Source organism: Hirundo rustica, chromosome 8 (assembly GCF_015227805.2).
Source record: "Hirundo rustica isolate bHirRus1 chromosome 8, bHirRus1.pri.v3, whole genome shotgun sequence".
Taxonomy (NCBI): domain Eukaryota; kingdom Metazoa; phylum Chordata; class Aves; order Passeriformes; family Hirundinidae; genus Hirundo; species Hirundo rustica.
In genome coordinates this window covers 29,342,266-29,362,400 of record NC_053457.1, presented here as the reverse complement: position 1 = coordinate 29,362,400, position 20,135 = coordinate 29,342,266, and the positions used below count along the sequence as shown (strand labels likewise).

Below are 20,135 nucleotides of genomic sequence, written 5' to 3'. Positions count from 1 at the left end.
TGTTAATTTTTCACTTAGTTGTCTGTTACACTGAACTTAAAATGCAAAATTTCATATATGTATTTTTTTCCTCAGATTATTGCTGCTGTATTATATGTTCAGATTTTCAAATTAGACAAAACCCAGAAGTTTTTTAAGAAGCGTTTCTTTTACTTAAATGTTTTGTTACCTCGAACATAAATTATTTCTTTAACTTTTCATTGTTGCTTATTAAAAAGACTCCTGACAAGTTTCCCAGACCTTGTGGAATTGACTTGTTACTCGCTGCTGCTGACTGGAGCAGGCTTCCTACTGACACCAGTCACAGCTCTCTGCCCAACATTTGGGATTTGCACTGATGCACTTGTCTTGAGGGCTACAACTGGAGCAAAATCTCCTTTGCAGGCTGGATCTCCGGGCAGCATTGAGGGGATGTGGGGGGATGGAGCAGCCGAACAGTCAAGGCCTTTCTTTTTTTGTAAAATGTGGTGATCTGTTTGTGTTTGGGCTTTTTTTTTACTGTTTGTCAACAGCTTGCTCTTTGTATGGAGGGAGACTGATTTTCTCAAAACAAACATTTAGTTTTGGACTTAACACAGCAGTATTTGTTCTGTCAATTTGTAAATACATCACAGAATTTCGTGGTATTTTCAGACTACAGTCACTGCTCAGTTAATTTGGTTTCAGCTGAAGGCCATGGTCCCTGGGAAAGAGAAGCCAGTATTTGAAATCTCTTGGTGATATTTGGCTGAACTGCTTGAAAATAAATGGATTTAGGAATAGTTAATATATGAGTTTCTTAGTAAAATGTTTTTTCTTAGGAATTTATCCCAAAGTTAATGTTGACAGCCTAGGTTAGTGTGCTGTTCTCTGGGAGCTACGCAGGCAGGCTGTGAATTTGCAGGGCTGGCCGAGAGCTGTGGAGGCAGCTAATCCTGCTCCGGGGCAGGGAGCACCTCAGGAAGTTGTTCTGGCTGTGATTCTTCAGCAAAATCAACGAATTCAAGTTTTGCTTCACCTGAAATAGAAGGGAAAAAAAGCAGCTCATGTTTGCTGTTAATGGGGTTTGTTGTAGTGTTCTCTGGTGCACGCAGATGTTTTGGAAATGCCGCATGATGCTTACAAGACTTGGAGCACCTTTAGAAATCTGGTCCTTCCATAGAAAGGAAGGAACACTTGGATTACAGGATCAGGACATGGTGCACGACAGCCTGAGCCGGGATATTTATTGCATTCCTTTCTTCACTCATCATCTCACCTTGCTGCCTTATTTTTTCCTCCTGCACTGCTGCTCTTGCTGGAGTTCCACCAGCTGACTCTGCCTCATCCCTACCCCACGGAAGCCCCTGTCACAGTGTTGATCCTGTAGCTGGGGATCAACAATATCAATAGCTGGGGATCACAGAGCTGGGGATCAGCCACTCTCTGGTTTCTCCCAGCTCTGTGCCTCTCTCCCTGCTGCCCTCAGCACCAGCTCCCTGCTTTGCCCCACACACGATGCCCACCCCAGCCGAGTGTCTCAGCTCTCAGGCCGGTGTCACTCCAGGAGCCCAGCTGGAGCAGGAGGAGCCGTGGTGGTGGAGCAGGACCAGCGGGGCTGCTTGGAGCTGCCCACGGGAGAGGAGAGCCCGGGCCCGGCACAGCTCCTCGGGCGCTCGGGGCACTGCCCATGGCCCGGTGTCACCTCGCAGCCAGGAGCCACTCGGTGCCCTCGGCATGGGCTCTCCTGGGTGTTCCCGGCTCCTGCCCAGCCAAATGAAGAGCTTGGTATGCAGCTCAGACCTGCTGTCACCATTGCCCTGCTGTTGATTCAGGCACTGGATCCCATTCCTGCCAAATGATTAACGGTGTCGGGGACTGTTGCCGTTTCATCTCATCAGATATAGGTCTAAATATTTGTCAGACTCGAGAGCCTTTGTTTAGACTATACTGTTTGAGGAGGGAATATATTAATACTGCTGAGGCAGTTAAAATTCATAGTTCTGTAATTATCTGTCTTATTTTTGAAAAGTGCCTTCTGTGAAACTATTAACAACAACAACAACAACAAATTTCTACGTTTCTGTTTTTTTACAATAGTTATTTATGAGCAAGGGGGAAATTTCAAAAAGCTCAAAATATTTTCAATTAAAAAAAAATTCAACTAAAAACTTTGTTCTATACTGTGCATGTCAAGTGCTGCTACCCTATGCGTAGAATATTGGAAATTATTACTAACAAGAGGATAAAATGACTTAATTCTGCTTTGTGTTTCCTTTTCATAGGCATAATACAATTCCTGCTAACCCCTTCCTTCCTTCCTTTCTTTCTCTCCTTGTCTCTCTGCCTCGCCTTCAGACATGTCTTTATTCTGGCTTGATTGATACCTGAGCAAGTGGCTCTAATGAACTGTTAAGCATTTAACAGTGCCTTGGTACGGTGTAAAAAGAAGATGCCGATCCTGAAACAGGCAGGCAGATGCATACAAGTGGCTAAGGCTGAATGTGCATCATCAACTTGGGGTTTTCTTGGGGTTTTTTTTAAGGCTTACCCACGCAATTGTAGCTTTCCGAACACATTTTGCTGGAAATGTAACATACAAAAGAGGGCTGTGAAATGAAGTTTTCCTAGCAATATATGTTTCAGGCCTCAAGGGAGGTGGGGTATTTCGCCTAAAATTCCATTTTGGCAGCTTTTCGACACATTATATACATGGTTTTTTGTTTCGTTCCTTTTGCACCATGGGCTTCAAGACTACAACCAATTAATTCTGGGGGAAAAAAGCTTAATGTAGGCTGCTCCTCAAGAAGGGGTCTATTTTAACATTCAGTAAACAGATAATCCATTAGGACAACAATATACATTGTGGCAAGTGCTATCCTAGGTTTTTTTTGTCAGCCCTTATTTATAGCCTTTTGATTCCGCTTCCCTCCTGGGGCGCAGTTTCAATCATTCTCCCTCCAATCTTTGTGCCCGTATTCACGGCAGGCTGAAAACAAAGTAAGAAAGAAGCTCGTACGCAGCGCTCCATTCGCGGCCAGTTCCTCCTCTATAGCCAGCAGCCGGTTGTATTTGGACACCCTTTCTCCGCGGGACAGACCTCCCAACTTGAGGAACCTGGCACCCAGGCCCACAGCCTGCAACGAGAGAGGGCCCGTGGTAAAACCGCCCCCTTGGGCCGGCGGAGTCATGCCCAAAAATTAAACACCGCATCCCAAGTGCGATTCAACGCCCTCGTCTCTCTGCAGAGAAAAACGGGGAAATGAAAACCTCCCAGCGAAAGATTTGCCGGATGCAAACAGTAATTTTCGCTGGCGTATGAAAGGAAATTTTTATTTGCAAAAGATTAAATATAGTAGCGTTAAGAATATTTGCTGAAAATGTTGTTACTACGCAGGAATGTTTTAAGTAACACAGTTTTTTAGAAACTAATGCAAGCAAATGGATCATACACACTTTCAAATATACTCCCTGCTTTGGCAAATTTCCTGTGTGCTCTCTTTAAATTCAAAGGAATAACCACTCTCTGTAGGAAAAAAAAAAAAACAACAAAACAACCTCTAGAAAAGCCCATTTTGTAAAATGTTGTTTCTTTCTCAAGCACAAAAAGGCTTTCTCCTTAAAAAACAGTACATGTTAAAAGCAGTATTTTTGCAATTCTGCAATTGAACAGCTTTCAATACTTACCAGATCCACAAGGCTCTCATCTGAAGATTCTCCATCTGGACTTCCTAATATGGTAATATGTCTTTGACCTATATATAACGGGAGGGAACACCTTCATTAGAGTATATTTTATATATTTGACACAGAAATTGTTTGGACTTCTCATTCTTTTTTTTTTTTTTTTTTTTTTTTTACCCTTGGGCTATCCAAGCTTAAATACAAACAGGAGTAAACCCTGCCTGATAAATACGTAAAGGTATGAGTTTGCTACATTTTATTTTCAGATGGATAAGGGAACATCTCAACCCTATCCTGGTCTCTGCCTCTCACTGATCTGTCTGATCAGGCTGTGCTATTTATTTTAAATGTGTTCCTCACTACAGTAATGATTTTTCTTCTTTTCAAAAAAGAATTTACCACTCTGACTGAATGAAATCTTTTAGTTGCTATTTACTCACTTTGATACAGTGATTCTGGGTGTTTTTAAGGAACAAGAAAAGAACTAAGCTATATTAAATTTGTCCATCTATTCCTTGGGTATAAAAATGAATAAAGAAAATGTGATAGAGAAATCTTACATATGAAGCTGCACAGGTTCTTAATACTTACCACAAAGGCTCAATAAAATGTAGTCAATAACCTATCTAAATGCAATTTTAAACAGTGTGTACGTGTCTGAATTTTTAAATTATCAATGCTAAAATTATTCAAAATTGAGATGAATTGATCACATCTCTTTTATTTTCTTTAATTCTGATATCTAACTGCATGACACTTAGCTGCAGTGTCAAAGGGCACCCACATTCAAAACATTCATGTTGTATTGACAATAGCTGAAGCCTTGACTGCTGTTTTAAGCCCCTTGACAGGGATTTGTGATTCAAAACTTGGATTTCAGTTTCTTCTGACAAGTGCTTTATAAATTAGAAGTGTCAATAATTAAATAAAAACATGTACTATTTACAGGTGTGGCTTGTAAGGTTTGGTTTCAGCCTCTCCCCCCCTCTACTCACCATCCAGAATTCCAGTAAGTTCTATGAGGTCTGACACCTTGGTTTGGTTAATGTATTTTAGGACAACACCACTGCACATTGCTATGTTTATGTTTTGGTCAGTTTTGAGTTTGGAAATCTGCGTGGCAGCATCTTCAGCAATCAGGTAGCATTTGGAACCAAGGGCACAACAGATGCTGCTCCACTGTTCTCTGTCCTGCATTAACAAATTGAGCAAATAACTGGAGTTTAGAAAACTAAGCTGAATGAAAACTCTAACTGAGGAGGTAAAAATTAAATAATAATTCAGGTTTAATCCTAAATATGCCCTTCATATAAACATACTATATTTTATACTGCCTTTTAAATCTGACTGCCTAAGAAAAACATACCACTTGGATTTTCCTTGGGTTTTAAGATTTTGCTAGAAAACATAAATTTTAATCTGAAATTAATCAATACTATTTGCACAAAATATAGTTAAAATATTTAAATTAAGTGTAGGGGTCTGCTGTTTTGATTTCCCTCCTGAAATTTATCTCATTTTGATGGAGCATAAAATAATTTTTTATCGATTATTCAAAGGACTATTTTTTGTGTTAATATTTCAAGTGTCATAGTTGTTTGAACATAAAATAATGAACAGGAGACATAGACACAATGGCAAGACCCATAGAGAACAGCAGAATACAATGCTCTCTTTTCTAGCAAAGCTCCATTTTTCAGGGTCTTTGTTTCTTTATTTTAGTGCATTGTCCACATGGTACATGGTCCAGGCTAAATAAAGGACAAGGATATGTAAAGAATTCGAAAGAAGAAATCCACGAATTAATTTGCTTGCTTTGTGTCCACGGAATGCAAAGTTCTCACATTAAAAAAGTCTCTACTTCATAATTCTGCCAGTGGTTATTCTTGGTCTGTGGATCAGTTTTTTGTACTTAGCTACTTGCAATCAACATCAGCGGCCATTCCTGTGTGGATTTCAAGCCTGTGCTTAAGACAAAATGAAGTTTTTGACACCTGAACGAATGTTTAAATTTAAGCACCGAACTGTTCTGATGTCTGGCAATGAATTATTGAATTGGTACCAGAACTAATCCTCAAGGATCTAATTATTAGGGGCAAAGATGTGGCATGGGTAAACCTTGGAGATTTGGGAGGAGGAGGAGGAGGAGGAGGAGGAGGAGGAGAAGGAGGAGGAGGAGGAGGAGGAGGAGGAGGAGGAGGAGGAGGAGGAGGAGAGGCCTTTCCCTTAACTCTGTACTCAGTTCCCAACTGCCCTTCACTGTCTGCTGTAATTTTCCTGCTGATTCTCATCTTGAAAATATTTTCCTTCCTAAGAATTCTCCAGGAGGTTTGCAGCCCTGGCAGGAGTGGGGAATACCCTGGTGTTTTGGAACGTGGTAATTCAGAGTGTCAGACTGAAACAACACAGGGAGGCAAGGTTAACCAGAGTGAGGTAATACTAAACACAGTTATTCAAAAAATGAAGTTTTAAAGTTTCAGTTAAGGACAAAATCAGATGGATTTTGCAGTTCATCGGTTTTAGAATTAATCATTCAGGCACTGGGCAGATTCACAGAGCCAACATCATTTTGCTTCTCCCTTCAATCACAGTCTTTGTGTTTTGTTCATGAAAATTAACTCCCTGTATCTATACTTAAGAAGATAAAATGAAATTTGACACCAAGAGCAAATTTTTATGAAGTTGTGCAACAGCAGAATCTCACCCTACAATTGTACATTCTGCAGCAATTAAGGGTTTTTTATTCTTTTTTTTAACACATGGAAATTTAACCTTATATATAAATGCAATCTCTTTTATCCATCTATAGCTTGATAACATGCTTAATATTATTGTGCTTTATTGTTGTAGTTGTTTTGCCACACTAATTAACTCCTCTAACTTTGATCACAGAGGTAAATACTGGCTGTCTTACTCCCCCTTGGAAAATGCTGCCAGTGACAGGACTTTGGTTATAAATATCCATCACAAAGAACTGCAGCAATAATATATTCTGGTGATTTTTTGGCTGAATATACAACAATGTTCAAATGTTTGCTTCTCCAGCTTAATATAATAAAATATTGTGTTACACGTCAATTTCTGTAATGCACTTGAATTATACAATTTCACTTTGTAATTTGAATAGTGTACATAAAGAGGAAAATGTAATCAAAATAACAGTGGTTCAGCAAGTAGAATCAGGCAAAAAGGCAAATTCTTGTAATTCTTTAAGGTATGCGTACTGACAATATTCTGTTCATGCCAAGATTTTCCATCAGAAATTATCTCAAAAGTACTGAAAATTTTGCACATTGTCAATAAAATATATTCAAAGAAATTGTTAGATGCGTATTTTAGTGATATTTTTGTGCCTAAAACCTCAAAAATCTGGAGCTTTGTATTTTACAAGTTTTGTAAAAATGAGAAAAGGGTCAGTGATTTGCCACTGAAAAGTACCATCAGTTTTTAAAGGACTGCACTGCGGTATCTTACCTCTTTTCTTAAGGGATCTATTAATGCAATAATAAAAGGAAAATTACAAATCATTTCCACATACATGGCAACCATTTCATCGGGACTTTTGAATGTTCCAGTGAGTATTTCATATTTTTCTTTATCCTAGAAAATAAAGTAAAAAGCATAAAAGATAAGGAAAGCAGGACCCTGAAAAGCAGAGTGTACACATCTCTGTTAAAGCAGAGGGATTCAATCAGGAGGCATTCACTCATCTGCATCACTCTGCGTCTGAGTTGTTAGCACCTTGTGACAGAAAACTCTGCCTAAAATGACACCGTGGGTTCCAGTGGGCTCATGCCAAAGTCTCTGAACAATGCCACTGCCAAAGGAAGAGAGATCTATTTCAGCACTTTCTAAGCAATGCTGCCAGTTTGACACAACCATAACATAGAGTTAGCAATATTTGACATTTTAATTGAATCTCGTATGAAAAAATCTTTTTTCTCTTAAAAAAAAAAAAAAAAAAAAAAAGGTGATTTTTTTTTTTTTAAGGGCACACTGTGAAAATGTGCCAGGATATCCACTGCTTTAGTGGATTTGACAGTTGAATAACAGAAAGCTGGTTTAGATTTTGCACATTCTGCTATAGGACACAGATATCACAGCCAGGAGAGCAACTGCTTTCACAAAAGATATTGATAATGGAAGCTTTGGCAGTACAGAACAACCAAACACACAAAAGCTCACGACATGCTAAATCGAATTGGAAGTTGCTTTTTCTGCTTAGAGAAAAACCTGATTGATCTTGGAATAAGGGGCAAGAACAGTAAGACTTTTTCGGGAGATAAACAGATTTTGTCAAATAAAAACATTAAAAAACTGAAATTAAAAAGTTAATGTTGATGCACAATGAGATGGGCACTAATGTGTATGTAAACACACCATAGTAAAAATACATGCGAGTGTTAGGATAGTTTGAGGAAAACAAGAGATGTAGCTCAATATAATGGAAAAACAAGCAGATTCAGCCAGAATTTATAAATGCAGAAATAATTCTTTCTGTTTTCTTGAGTGCTACCTAAAAAAATGGAGTTAGGAGCTTGTAGGTGAGTTTGCAACATAATAATAAATAATGTTAACATCTATTTTAAAACCCAAGAAAATCAAAATTGAAAAATAACTTACATAATTCATTAATTCATGAGCAGCACAATTTATTGCTAAGTACATGTCTGTTCCTAGCTCCAGACCTATATTGTTGCAAGCTGTTTGCATTAGGAGTAGCAGTTGTTCTAGACTATCATATCCTGTTGTCAGGCAGCCTAAGCACGACATTCCTTTTAAGGCTGGTGGCTGAAAGCAAAACAAAAATAATCATTTTATTTACACACATATATATTATACACATTTACTGGGGTTTTTTTCATTGTCATTTCAGTCTTCATTTGGTCAACATATTATAAATTTGTTCTCAGAAATCTCCTTGGCAGCTTTAAGGACAATTCTCAAGGAAAGAGGAATTATCAAGTGCTAATGAGTAGAGAGCAATAGTCCTTGGAAATATGTCTAGTCACACAGAATTCAGTCTTGTATGGGTAGCACTGGTTTAAAAAATCATTTTAAAGGCACTTTTAACAACCACTGGGTTGCCATAAATGCTCTGCTGCTATGGACCAACCCTTTGCCACAAAAACATACCCTCCACTTTTAAATAGCTTTTGCTCATTAATCCTCAACTACAACATTGATATTGACTCTGGAGAGTGTTCAAGAAACCTCAAGAATCTCCCAAGACTTTCTAGAAGTCAAATTTCATAGAGGGGAAACACCACCAGCCCAGCTGCATGCAGCTGTGTGCTTCAGGGACAGTACTGCTGGACATCAGCCTCAAGCAGAGTTGTACTGAGCAAATAGTTCACCTATTTCTTTCTGCTGTCAGTTTTTCTGTAGGTTTTCCAAACACTGACTTTTAACTATAAAGTCTGGGAATTTTGCATTATAAAGATGCAGCAACAGACAGTAAAAAAAAAATGCTGCAGTGTTCCTGCACTTCAGACAGGGGTTAAATCTGCAGTTTCATGTGGTTTACAAGATGTCCATATGCTGTGCCTTCTTACATTCTACTAAAAGCAATTTATCTGTATAAAAAATCTTTTTCTTTATCCAGTTTTTTTTACTCCCTTAACCTAAATAAGTTCTTCCTCACTGCCTACTTTGTCATTTCTCCTTTCTTTCCCTCACAAAAAAGTTCAAACTAACATGGTGCTTTTATCAGTTTTAAATTCAGTTTCACTACTGTCTCCTTTAGTTTCCTCCTACTGAAATAAATGGATTTTTTTCCCAGAGAACCTAATGCACTGTTTCCTTGTGTATATCTTTTACAGAAATATTCTCCCTTATGATTGCAGTACATATTGTGGTACTAATATGGAAAATACCCACCAGGAAAACATTGGCCAGCATCTTAATGATGATAAGTTTTTTGTTGTTTAAGCAACAATAACATAGGAAAGCTTTTGTTCATCCTTTGTTTTTTATACTTCACAACAGTAACGATTCTCATGATACTTAAATCATCTCAGAATGAAGAGCAAAAACTTGCATGGCATTTCCATCCCACTATTTGGAAAACTTATTGACAAACTACTGGTTTTGAAGGGATAAAAAGATCATTTGAGCCATATAAAATAATGTCCTGTGCAATGTTGTGAATGTTGCCCTTTAGCTACTGGTTTGTATCTGCCATTATCTATAACCTCAGACTGGACCTGGGCATTGAATGCAGCAGGATAAAGAGGGGAGTTATGCTCCCAGGGTTAGGGAACAGCACAATCCACAAGTCTTACAGGTAACAGTTTTATGGTCTACAAGATCAAAACTTCTCTGCTGCTGCTACAGGCCTGCAAAATGCTCCTTTGGATAAATTACTGGGATTTCTATATGAGAAAAATTACCAAATCCCAGGAATTTCCCCCTATTTCCTCTACTGTCCCCCAGGAAAGGAAGGTATAGTCAGAAGAATCTAAATTATTATGTAAAATATGAGCATTTGGAATATTTAAGTCTTGCCTTGACCTTTCCAAAATGGCAATGTAGATTGATGCTTCCTTTCATAAGAACATTTTAAGTTCCCTGCTGCTGTTAATACCTTGTTGAAAGCTTAGAGTTAAAATCTCTTTTCTTACCAGAGCTTTTAGTGCTTTTCCTTTCTTACTTTCTGTTTGTGTACCAGGCTGTTGGGAGTGAAAGCAGATAAAAATCAATTCCATGGAAAAATACAAAGATGACAGAGAAAAAGAAAAAGAAAAAGAAAGAAAAAGAAAAAGAAAAAGAAAAAGAAAAAGAAAAAGAAAAAGAAAAAGAAAAATAAAAATAAAAAGAAAAATAAAAAGAAAAATAAAAAAAAAAATAAACAGAAAAAGAAAAAGAAAAAGAGAGAAAAGAGGAAAGAGAGAAAAGAGAAAAGAGAGAAAAGAGAGAAAAGAGAGAAAAGAGAGAAAAGAGAGAAAAGAGAGAAAAGAGAGAAAAGAGAGAAAAGAGAAAAGGATTGACTGAATTTTGGTCAAAAGAGATTGTAAATATTTCATTTAGGGAATAGCTCTATGCAATAGTTTAATAGTTTAATATTTTTATTTTGTGCTGATTACTCATTTAAAATATTTATTTCTACTTGGACATCTGTCCCACCATCATTTCTTTTCCAAGACATTCTCACCCAGCCCATCAAAAATATAAGGGATCTCAGAAAGAGAATCTAGACTCTGTACTTGGAGAAACACAACAACATTGCTTTCCAAAAAGCACATGCACACACTGAGGCCGATTTACTGCTACAGTAATAGTGCCTGCAATAAAACAGGTTGTGTGTGACAGGTGTAGCAAGGTCAGAATATTTATCATATATCATTCACTCCCAGTATATTTCTTCAGGTAAACAGAAAGCCTTACGCTTAGAACAATGTTTTGTTCTAAATTTTCTAATTTAGTAACACCAAATGGCCAATGTTTTATTCATCTGTCAGAGAAACACATCCTCTATTCTGTGTCACGAGCCTGTAACAGGCTAAGTGTTCCACGTGGATGTTTAAAAGGACAATGGCAGTAAAAAGATCAAATTAAGTACATATCAATGTAAGAACACATTTTCTATTGTACCATTTTGCCTGGAGACTCCAACAGTCTCGTCACTTCTTTCTGAATATCCAGAATTCTTTCTATGCCCTGAAATTAAACAACAGTAATCTTGAAAAGAAAGTCGTATTAATTCATTTTAGCAGCTTAAATCAGAAGAGAGACAACACTTATTCTAAATGCAAATTTTAAAATAAAGTCTTCAAAAAAGCTCATACCATTACAGACTCCTTAGCACAATCACTCCATCCACAAAATGCAGTCAAGTGTCCAACGATAAAGGGTTAGTACCAGTGGAATGAGCGCAGGAATATTCGATTATGGGATGTCAAGGAAAGCAGTTTCCTCCCTAAAAGTAGCCCTTCAGATATTTAACAAGTAAAAAAATATCTGGGACTGCATTTATATCTGAGAAGAGGGAAGGTGATAATCCCTGTTCCCAACTGCAACTCTGCCTAAGACTTCCTAAACTCTGACAAGACAGAGTGCATTTACCTTCAGAATACTTCCAAGAAGTAGGAAAAACAAAACCAAAAACAAACAAACAAACCAACAAACAAACCAAAAAAACCCCACACAAACAAAAAACCTGTCTTGATTTAAAACATTGGGTAACACTCCAATTAAATGAATTCATTGCTTTTAATGCAAAGCTCTTTTTCCTTTTCAGCTGAGCTAGCGAATGTTGAGTGCGAACTTGGTAAAGGACATTTCAGATTTTCTCAAACTGTGCCAGTAGAGGAATACTGAAGGGGGCAGAAGTCAGTCACAGCTGGCAACAACACTGCAAACAGATCCGTGTTCTGCACCGCAGCAAACAACTTCCTCCTCTCCCATGGGCCCTGGGAGGCATCCTGGCTTTGAATGGGGCAGAATTAGCGACCTTGTTAACAGCTCTGGGGGACAATCCAGAAAAGTTAAAGGAAAAGCAAAAAGAAAGAGACTCGAGCTCAGCTATTTGTTCAGGTCACCAGCACACAAAGTAGAAATCACAGCCCTAATGGAGGCATCTTGTGCAGATACATTCTTTAATGCAACACATGGCTAAACAAAAAGAGAAGGGCTGATCCCATCTGTCTCACCCATCCTTCTTGCTCTTTGTATTCCCTTCTAGTGTCACAAATTCATTTTAAAGCAACTTTTCCCAAGTATTTTATGCTTTCCTGTGAATTTGTTATGGGTTTTGTTGTTTTGTATGCTATATCAAACAACTGGTAATATTTATAATCTACCAATGCAAAATCTATTATTGTGTAACACAATTCCTTGACATCTTCTTCAACGCACTGATTCTTTCCTCTATACAAAAATCCATTTTATCTTAAGTCTTCATGGTTCTTCTTTTAAACCATCTTTTTACTTAATTTAATGTTATTAGTGTTAGAATTATGCCTAACATTTGTTAAAACTTTGGCCTTCTAAGCTAACAAAAAAATAAAAATATAGTTTGTAAGGACTATATTGAAAAGACCTATATACTTATGAACATAAGTTGTTAGTATGATGTAGAATACATTTATTAAAAAAAGGAAACAGTACCTGTTTGGATGATAACTCAACTGGTGGTATAAGCATAACTTCTTTGACTAACTTCAGTTTTGCAGATGAATTTTTTTCACAGTTCAACAGAGTAACCATTGGGAGTGGTAGAGTCATTTCTTTAGGCATCTCCTGCAATTGGGGGTTCCAGGTGAAAATAAAAATGTAAAAATCAGAATAATTTCTGATATATTTTAGTCATGGTACAGGGTTCAAAAACGGCGAACACAGGCAATGGTGTTAAGGGTGTATTCTATGAGTCAAATTTAGTAACACTGTCACAACTGGCTGCAATAACTGTAATTGGGACAAACAAAAGGAAATGAGAAAAGCCACGGGTACCTGATTGTGTTTCAGCAGTGCAGCATGTAAGTACAACGGGACACGGCGGACGGCGGCCCCGGCCTTTGCTATGGCAAGCGACGTTCCCCCGATGGCCAGGCTGCCACACAGCACGGGTACAGCAGGTTCTGCAGGTGGGATGGGTTTCACTTCCACTGCCACCTTCCTTCCTACAACACAGAAAGTGGGAGCTAAATATTTTCTTGGTTCTAAATATATGCTTGTGGATGGGAGTTATGTGAGTAAATACAGTATTGTCATTTCAGTGTGTACTCAATGTACGAAAAACCAGTAATTTGCTTTTAAAAAACTTAATTCTGTCAGCTGTTTTATACGGAATGACCTTACATGTAAGCAGAGTATTTGTCCTCACTCTGGTTTCAAATGCATTTGAAGTCTGTTTCTTTTGGAGATCTTTCAGCTACTGAAATATGTATTTTTATTTATCTGTGTTTGAATCCAATAACAGTATATAATTTTTCAGGTTCCTTTCAAAAGCATGTTTTCAGTCTTCTTTATTGTGCTTCTTAAATGCTCAGATTTTGCATTAAAAAATGGAAGATTACATTATAACCTGATCGGGAGAACAAATACTTGATTTCTTCTAATAATGACAGTGAAAAAAAATCGGGCCTATTACAATTGGAATTCCCAAAGAGAAATAGGTCTTTTAAATATTACATTACATTATTAAATTTCCATAAGAATTTACAATAGCTTTGTCCAAGATGCCTTAAACCAAGCAGTTCCCACTACCATATTCATTGCCTATAGTGCTCACACGAACACGAACATGATCTGATTCCCAAGAACCACTGGGGATTGTTTGGTATTGGCTGCAAAGAGTCAGGCACTGAGACTAACAATAATATTGCAGTCAATGTCACAATTAGTGAAAACACATAAAAGATGTATCAGCAGAAGCTTGACTAACATATCAAATAAACCACAATGATATCTGGATGGACCTGACAACTGCAGAAGTTAAATTTCAGGTCAAAGGTGAATTTACTGTGCACACATCCAACATATGAAGCAACTATCACAGTATATGATAGTTGTAACTAAACTATTAAGAAATAATAATTTGCCAAAATTTTCTGCCCTTTCAACAAATGACAACAACTGAGACAACAACTATTGTCCTAGTAAAATAAATAAAGCAAGAAGAAGCAGCTCATACCTTCTCATAGTTTTTGTCTGAGTTTAATGTATAGATGGAAACAATGCATGGTGGTTTTTTCCTTTGGGTTCTTCCGTTTTGGCCATGTATCCTGACCTTGTTTTTCTAGTCTCTCACCATTTTTTCCTTCTTTGTCTGGTAATACGTTTGCTTACTTCCTTTTACCCTATACTACCCTTCACTCCCATCTCACCCTCTTCTTTCTTTCTCTTCTGATTTTCTCTGTATTTCCTCCTTTTCTCACTGTTAGAAGGAAACTTTCCTTCCTCTTTCAATTATTTTCAGCTTCTATCTTAATGCTATTTCCTTTTCACCACTCAGTTCTGTGATTTCCTTTTCTTTCCTTATCATTTTCATTTTTATTCTTCATTTGCATCCTCCTCCATTCTTATTCCTCACTGAAGAATAATAACCTCCTGTCTAAACCACATGTAAAACAAAGGCAGAAACTCTGTTCAACCAATGGATGTGAATGATGAGGAAACTGTATTTTCCCCTCCTTCATTTTGCTGCAGAAGCTGCTATGATCAAAAAGGTCAGGAGAGAGTAACCAAACCCTCTGAACATGAGACAGGGTATATTTTAGGACCTTTATCATTATTATCTGTATTGCAGAAAATATAAAAATTAAATAAAGTAAAACCTTTTCCCCCCTTTTTTGGCTTAGATGTTGGGGCTGGAGGGCACGGAGCACGGGCAGGAATGACTTTTGCTGCTTCTTCTTCCTCTTTCCCTCCTCCTTCTTGCTTTTCGATTCCCTTTTTTTCTTCTACCTTGTTTGCAAAGTATTCACTGAGGGAAGAGGCATAAAAATTACCGGGTCAAAATATTGTTAGACAGACGGGATGCAGGCTAAAGAACATGCTAGGAGATAGATTAAGTGCTTGTATTTGAGCCTCTGCCATAGAAGCTGTGTGAAGCTGGAGAAGTCCACAAATTTATAATATCTTTTTTTTTTGGTAGTCATCTGCAGCACTGGTTGAACAAAAAGCACCACTAGCAAGCATCCCAAACCTCAGCACACGCTTTGTAAATTGCTATGGTTTGAAAGTCAGCTCTGAGCAGACAGTGTGAGCATGAAGGATTTATTTCCTTTGCATGGGTAGTAACAGGTCCCGTCAGGACTTCATGACATCCATCAGCCTGGCCTAGGTTAAGACAGTAGGTGAGTTGTACACTGGTTATTGTGTGGCTGCAGACTCAGAGAGGTGGCTGAATTTCAATTACATGCATGAACTGAAATCTTCACCCACGGGTCACAGAAAGCCAATTCAGGCAAACTGAGTATGTGGGAGATATAAAGTAGTATAAAAAAATGCATTAAAATCATATTTAGACTCACTTTCCAACTGAGTCCTTATTCACTTTATCCAGGTTTCCCCAAATGTAGTCCACATGGAAGGCAATTAGGTCTGTTTGCCACAGCCTGCAGAGTTGCAACCCAAAAGAGCATGCTTTTTGTTTCATAATTATGAAAAGCAGGCAATAATGTAGTGAAATTGGTCTGAGACAACATTATATCCTAAAAATATTTTCAAAATGTAGAAAACCTTGCATATTCTACATATTTTGTTACAATATAAATTAATGGTAACTATTTCAAATATTCAAATGCAATAATTTTCATAATATGCAAGACCTACCCAAGCATCTTATCAGCTTGACACTGGTCAGTAGGCTCCAAGTCCCTTAACATTGTGTTCAGTGATTCATTCACCCATTTCACAGCAGTATGAACAGAGTCATTTCTTTCTTTCTCAAGAGCTTCAATTATTTCAGGTAAAGCATTTTCAGGTATTTGGGAATGAAAAGCCATTACAGTGGAACAAATCCTCTGAAAACAAACAAACAAACAAACAAAACAAACAAAAACCAAACCAAAACAATGTAAACAGTTTAAAACACTATTTAATTTCTAACTTGGAAATGTCATTTGACAGACTAAGAAGTATGTCCTTACCAAATCTACAGGTACATATCTCCAAATCTATTTGCTCCACCTGTCTTTTCTCATCCAGCACCTTCTTTTTAGGCTCTTATACTTTGGCAATTGCAGACATCATTCAAGTTTTTTGACCTAAAATTATAACTACACAGGCAAATCCCCTCTGACAGATCTGCCTTATACATATATTATGCTATCAGAATAGAATGGAGTTATTTTAAGGACCGTACAGTCATTAGGACACCTTTTATTGCAGCTGTTGGCAGCCTGTTGTACCATGATTCATAAGCATTCATGTTTAATGCCATCCCTCATGATCAGATACTTTTGTCTTGCTTAGATCATTCCAACCTTTCTGTACTGATGAAGAACAAATGATATGAAGAAAATTCACTTGAGGAATACATAATTTACAAACTTCCCACAGTTGCCTGCACTAGAGTATTAACTTTACATCCTGTGAATATCTGTGAGGTTAGATGCAATTCAAGAATTAAGTGAAGCAGAGTCTTACTGAAAGTAGAAATAATTACTCCACAATAACTAGAATTGCAAAGATGCAATTTGAATGTTTCAGGTTGGGGAAGAGATGAGCCATCAATTCTGCATTGCAGGTGCTAAATGGGTATGTTTGACTTTACTGTCACCCACATCAACCAATTAGCTCAGCATGAAAGAAGTGCCTCTATCTCTACTGTCTTTCACCTGTACTGTATTTTTCTGAAAGTGTCACACAAAGAGAAACATAAAGATCTGAAAATTAAAGAAAAAGGTGAAATGAAAATGAACATATAAGGTTGGTATGGGGTGTAAGAAAAACCTACATGATCATTAAGACAGAAAATTATACAAACATACACTATCAGATCCCACTCACAAAATATTGTCTAATTCCTAGAAAAGTTTTCATAGCTGCTGCCACTGTCTAACTTTTCACAATACCTTTTTTTTCCAAGTTACAACATTCAACTGCTGAGTCACGGGGATTTATATCTTGTAATAAAGATAGAAAATAAAATGTTCCTTGGGATGGGAGAATAGTTACCTCCCCAGATATTGTCCTAGTAAAATAAATAAAACAAGAACAAGCAGCTCATACCTTCTCGTAGTTTTTAACTGTACAGTATATTTCCACTTCTAATGTTGGCTGACCAACTCCATCAAGAACTTTTCTTCCAACTAATTTGCATATTACTGGTGCTCTTGAAAATTTAGAAAGGTAGTTAGCCTTAAATAAAAGAGAAAGAACTTAATTAAAAGTCAATTTCCAGGCAACGAGGCTTTTACTCCATGAAATATCTTACAATCAAATTCACCACTGAAAAAATCCATTATGGGTCTCTTCTAACTCAGAATATTCTACCATTCTATGATTTATATGTTCCAGCAAGCTTTGACCCCTGTGAGAAAGGTGGAAACCATGAGTTCTGGTAGGCAGAGTCTTCATTCTTCTTCCAACAGGTCTTTAATGGGCTTCATGAATTATCATAATTCAACACATTTTGGTCTCTGTTCTTAGTTAATAAACACTAATGTGGGTTTAAAAAAAGGATTACATTTTTACCTGAGGATTCTACATATTCCTTACTAGTTTCATTATTTAATCAAGTATTGGAGAGTCACCAAAACCACAGCTTACCAAATGGGAAAACTACGAAACACTTAGGGCTACAAAGAAGAGGAACATGCCAACTACCAAGCAAAGCAAGGAAAGGTTTTACCAGTTCCAGTCCCTTCCACTAATGATGGCAAAACACTTGGGAGATGGGAAACAGTGAACTAAGATGGAATGAAATGTTTCAATTCCACAGCCACTCTCCCATCAAAGCCCATACTAGAAATCTTTTTTTTGTGTGTTTTTTTGTTTGTTTGGTTTTTTGTTTTTTGTTTGTTTGTTTGGTTGGTTGGTTGGTTGGGTTTGTGTTTTTTTGTTTTCGAGAGCTGCTCACTATTCGAGTATTGGCAATTCCAGTATGGCCACTAATTGAGGATTCATTATGACTACTGTCAACAATATTTTCCCAAGTGGGAACAGATAAAATCGGTCTGATTCTTGACCCTTCCAGTGGGGCCCATTTGCCTTTCATGAGCAGCTGCAGTGTGAGCAGCACCCAGGCTCTTGTCGCCGCCGGCCCGGCAGTCATCACTGCTGGGCAGCAGTTTTGTTAGGGACAAACAGCAGTCCATCTGTGCACTGCTTTGCTTTGTGTCGAGACAAGCAACCAGCAGAGGACAAGAAGCCCGGCTGCTGTGGACACCGGCCACAAACACAAAACTATCGCAAATCCTTGCCCGGGCCAGGAGGCAAACCGCTGAACTGTCACCACAGAGACGCCGACCTCCTCGCTGCACCCCTCTGCTGAGGGCAAGGGCCGGGAGGGGCACGGGCACGGCGGGCACCCACACGGTATCTCCGGGGACACGGGGCCCGAAGAGGCCTCTCCGGGCCCTCCCGGCTGCTTCCCCGCCCCGCGCTACCAGCTCCCCGTAGAGATCCTCGGGGCGCAGCGGGAACAGGGCGTTCAGCGCCTCCTCCATCCGCTCCGGCACCCGGTGCCCCCGGTAATACTCGGCCGCCTCCCGCCGCAGCCTCCCCAGCCGCCCGGCCGCCTCCATCGCGGGGCCGCTGCCGGGCAAGGCGGCAGGGAGAGCCCGCCCCTTCCTCGGCTGCCCGCCAGCCCCAGCGCGGGACAGCGGCACCTCGGGGTGCTCCGCCCGGGCCCCACGGTCCCGGGGCTCTGCTCCCTCAGGCCCGCCCGGGAACAGCCCCGGCTGGGAGCGGAGGTGGTTCGGTCTGGCCCGGTGTGAAAAATGCATATTATATGGCTCTACGCAAGATATTTACTATATGTATTATGTTGTATTAATTGTTAGTGTTGTATTAATGTTTTGATAGTATAGTAAATATAGTTTTGTAGTTAAAGTGTAGGTTTTGTGTGCCAACCGCAGGAAAATGTAAACCTTTCGGAGAAAAAAAAGAATTTCCTACTTCCTTATCAGAAGAGACCAACTCCTCCTGCCTCTCTCAGCCTTGAGAATGCCACAGAGATTAAAGGAAAAAAAAGTGATACTAACCAGAGACGGTTCTTTGTTTGAATAGAGTTTATGCATCATGTATGAAATATATGAATATTCAACAGGCTATTGCTTTTAAGAGATGGTCCTTTGTTAGCAGGGGTTCTTTTTCGGAGCTTTTTGCTCGGGGAGGCACCCAGACGTCTGTAACTTTGTTTTTTATTGTCTCGTATTGTCCTAACTCTAATTGTTCAGGTTTTTTACCCTAATTCTATTTTTATAACCATCTTATTTACTATTAAACTTTTAGAATTTCAAAAACAAGTGAATGGCGTTTTTCACACCCGGCTTGGTTCGGTTTGGTTTGGTTTGGTTTGGTTCCTCAGTGCCGCGCTTCCCTCAGAGCCCGCTCGTGGCCTTCCAAGTCAGCACCGACCAAGCGCTCCTGGATTTTAAAAGTCCCCAAGCAACAAAACTGTGTAAGATTATGGTCCTGAAAGAGGGACGGGCTGTGGTTTGGGAAGAGTCTGGTGAAGACGACGCTGCAAAACGCCCACAGTAACTCCTACGTTTGAAAGCCCTCCACTTTTCAATGAAAAGAAACATTTCGCGACCTAAATGATCATTTTTAGACCGCAATTTCCTAGAAAAACTTTCACTTTCTTACACTGTTCACTGGTAATTTTGTTGAAGTAACTGAAAATGGAGATACTTAAAAGCTGTTAGCTGCACACTTCCCCAGCTCTAAAATCAATATGTGTGGACCTTTGCTCATTGTGTGCTCGATTCTCCAGGTGGGGTGATAATGAGGAAAAATCCCTAAGGAATCATTTTCTTTTCCTTTCACATCCTTTAGAAATACTATGGTACCTCTCCAGAGATTTAAACCCTTTTTTTAAA

At 38.7% G+C, this 20,135-nt stretch overlaps 1 protein-coding gene across 1 annotated transcript; it reads right to left on the bottom strand.

Moving 5' to 3' along the window:
• Positions 1-101: 101 nt before the first annotated feature.
• ENO4 (enolase 4) lies at positions 102-18,836 on the bottom strand. The gene is made up of 15 exons (XM_040071882.2): positions 18,699-18,836; positions 17,320-17,448; positions 15,919-16,109; positions 15,618-15,701; positions 14,919-15,067; positions 13,093-13,262; positions 12,751-12,882; positions 11,236-11,301; positions 10,266-10,313; positions 8,266-8,433; positions 7,117-7,242; positions 4,638-4,833; positions 3,646-3,713; positions 2,978-3,095; positions 102-997 (listed from the first exon to the last, which is right to left on the bottom strand). The coding sequence occupies exons 1-15, from the start codon at positions 18,834-18,836 to the stop codon at positions 909-911; spliced, it is 1,872 nt and encodes a 623-aa protein (XP_039927816.1). The 3' UTR covers positions 102-908.
• Positions 18,837-20,135: the final 1,299 nt, after the last annotated feature.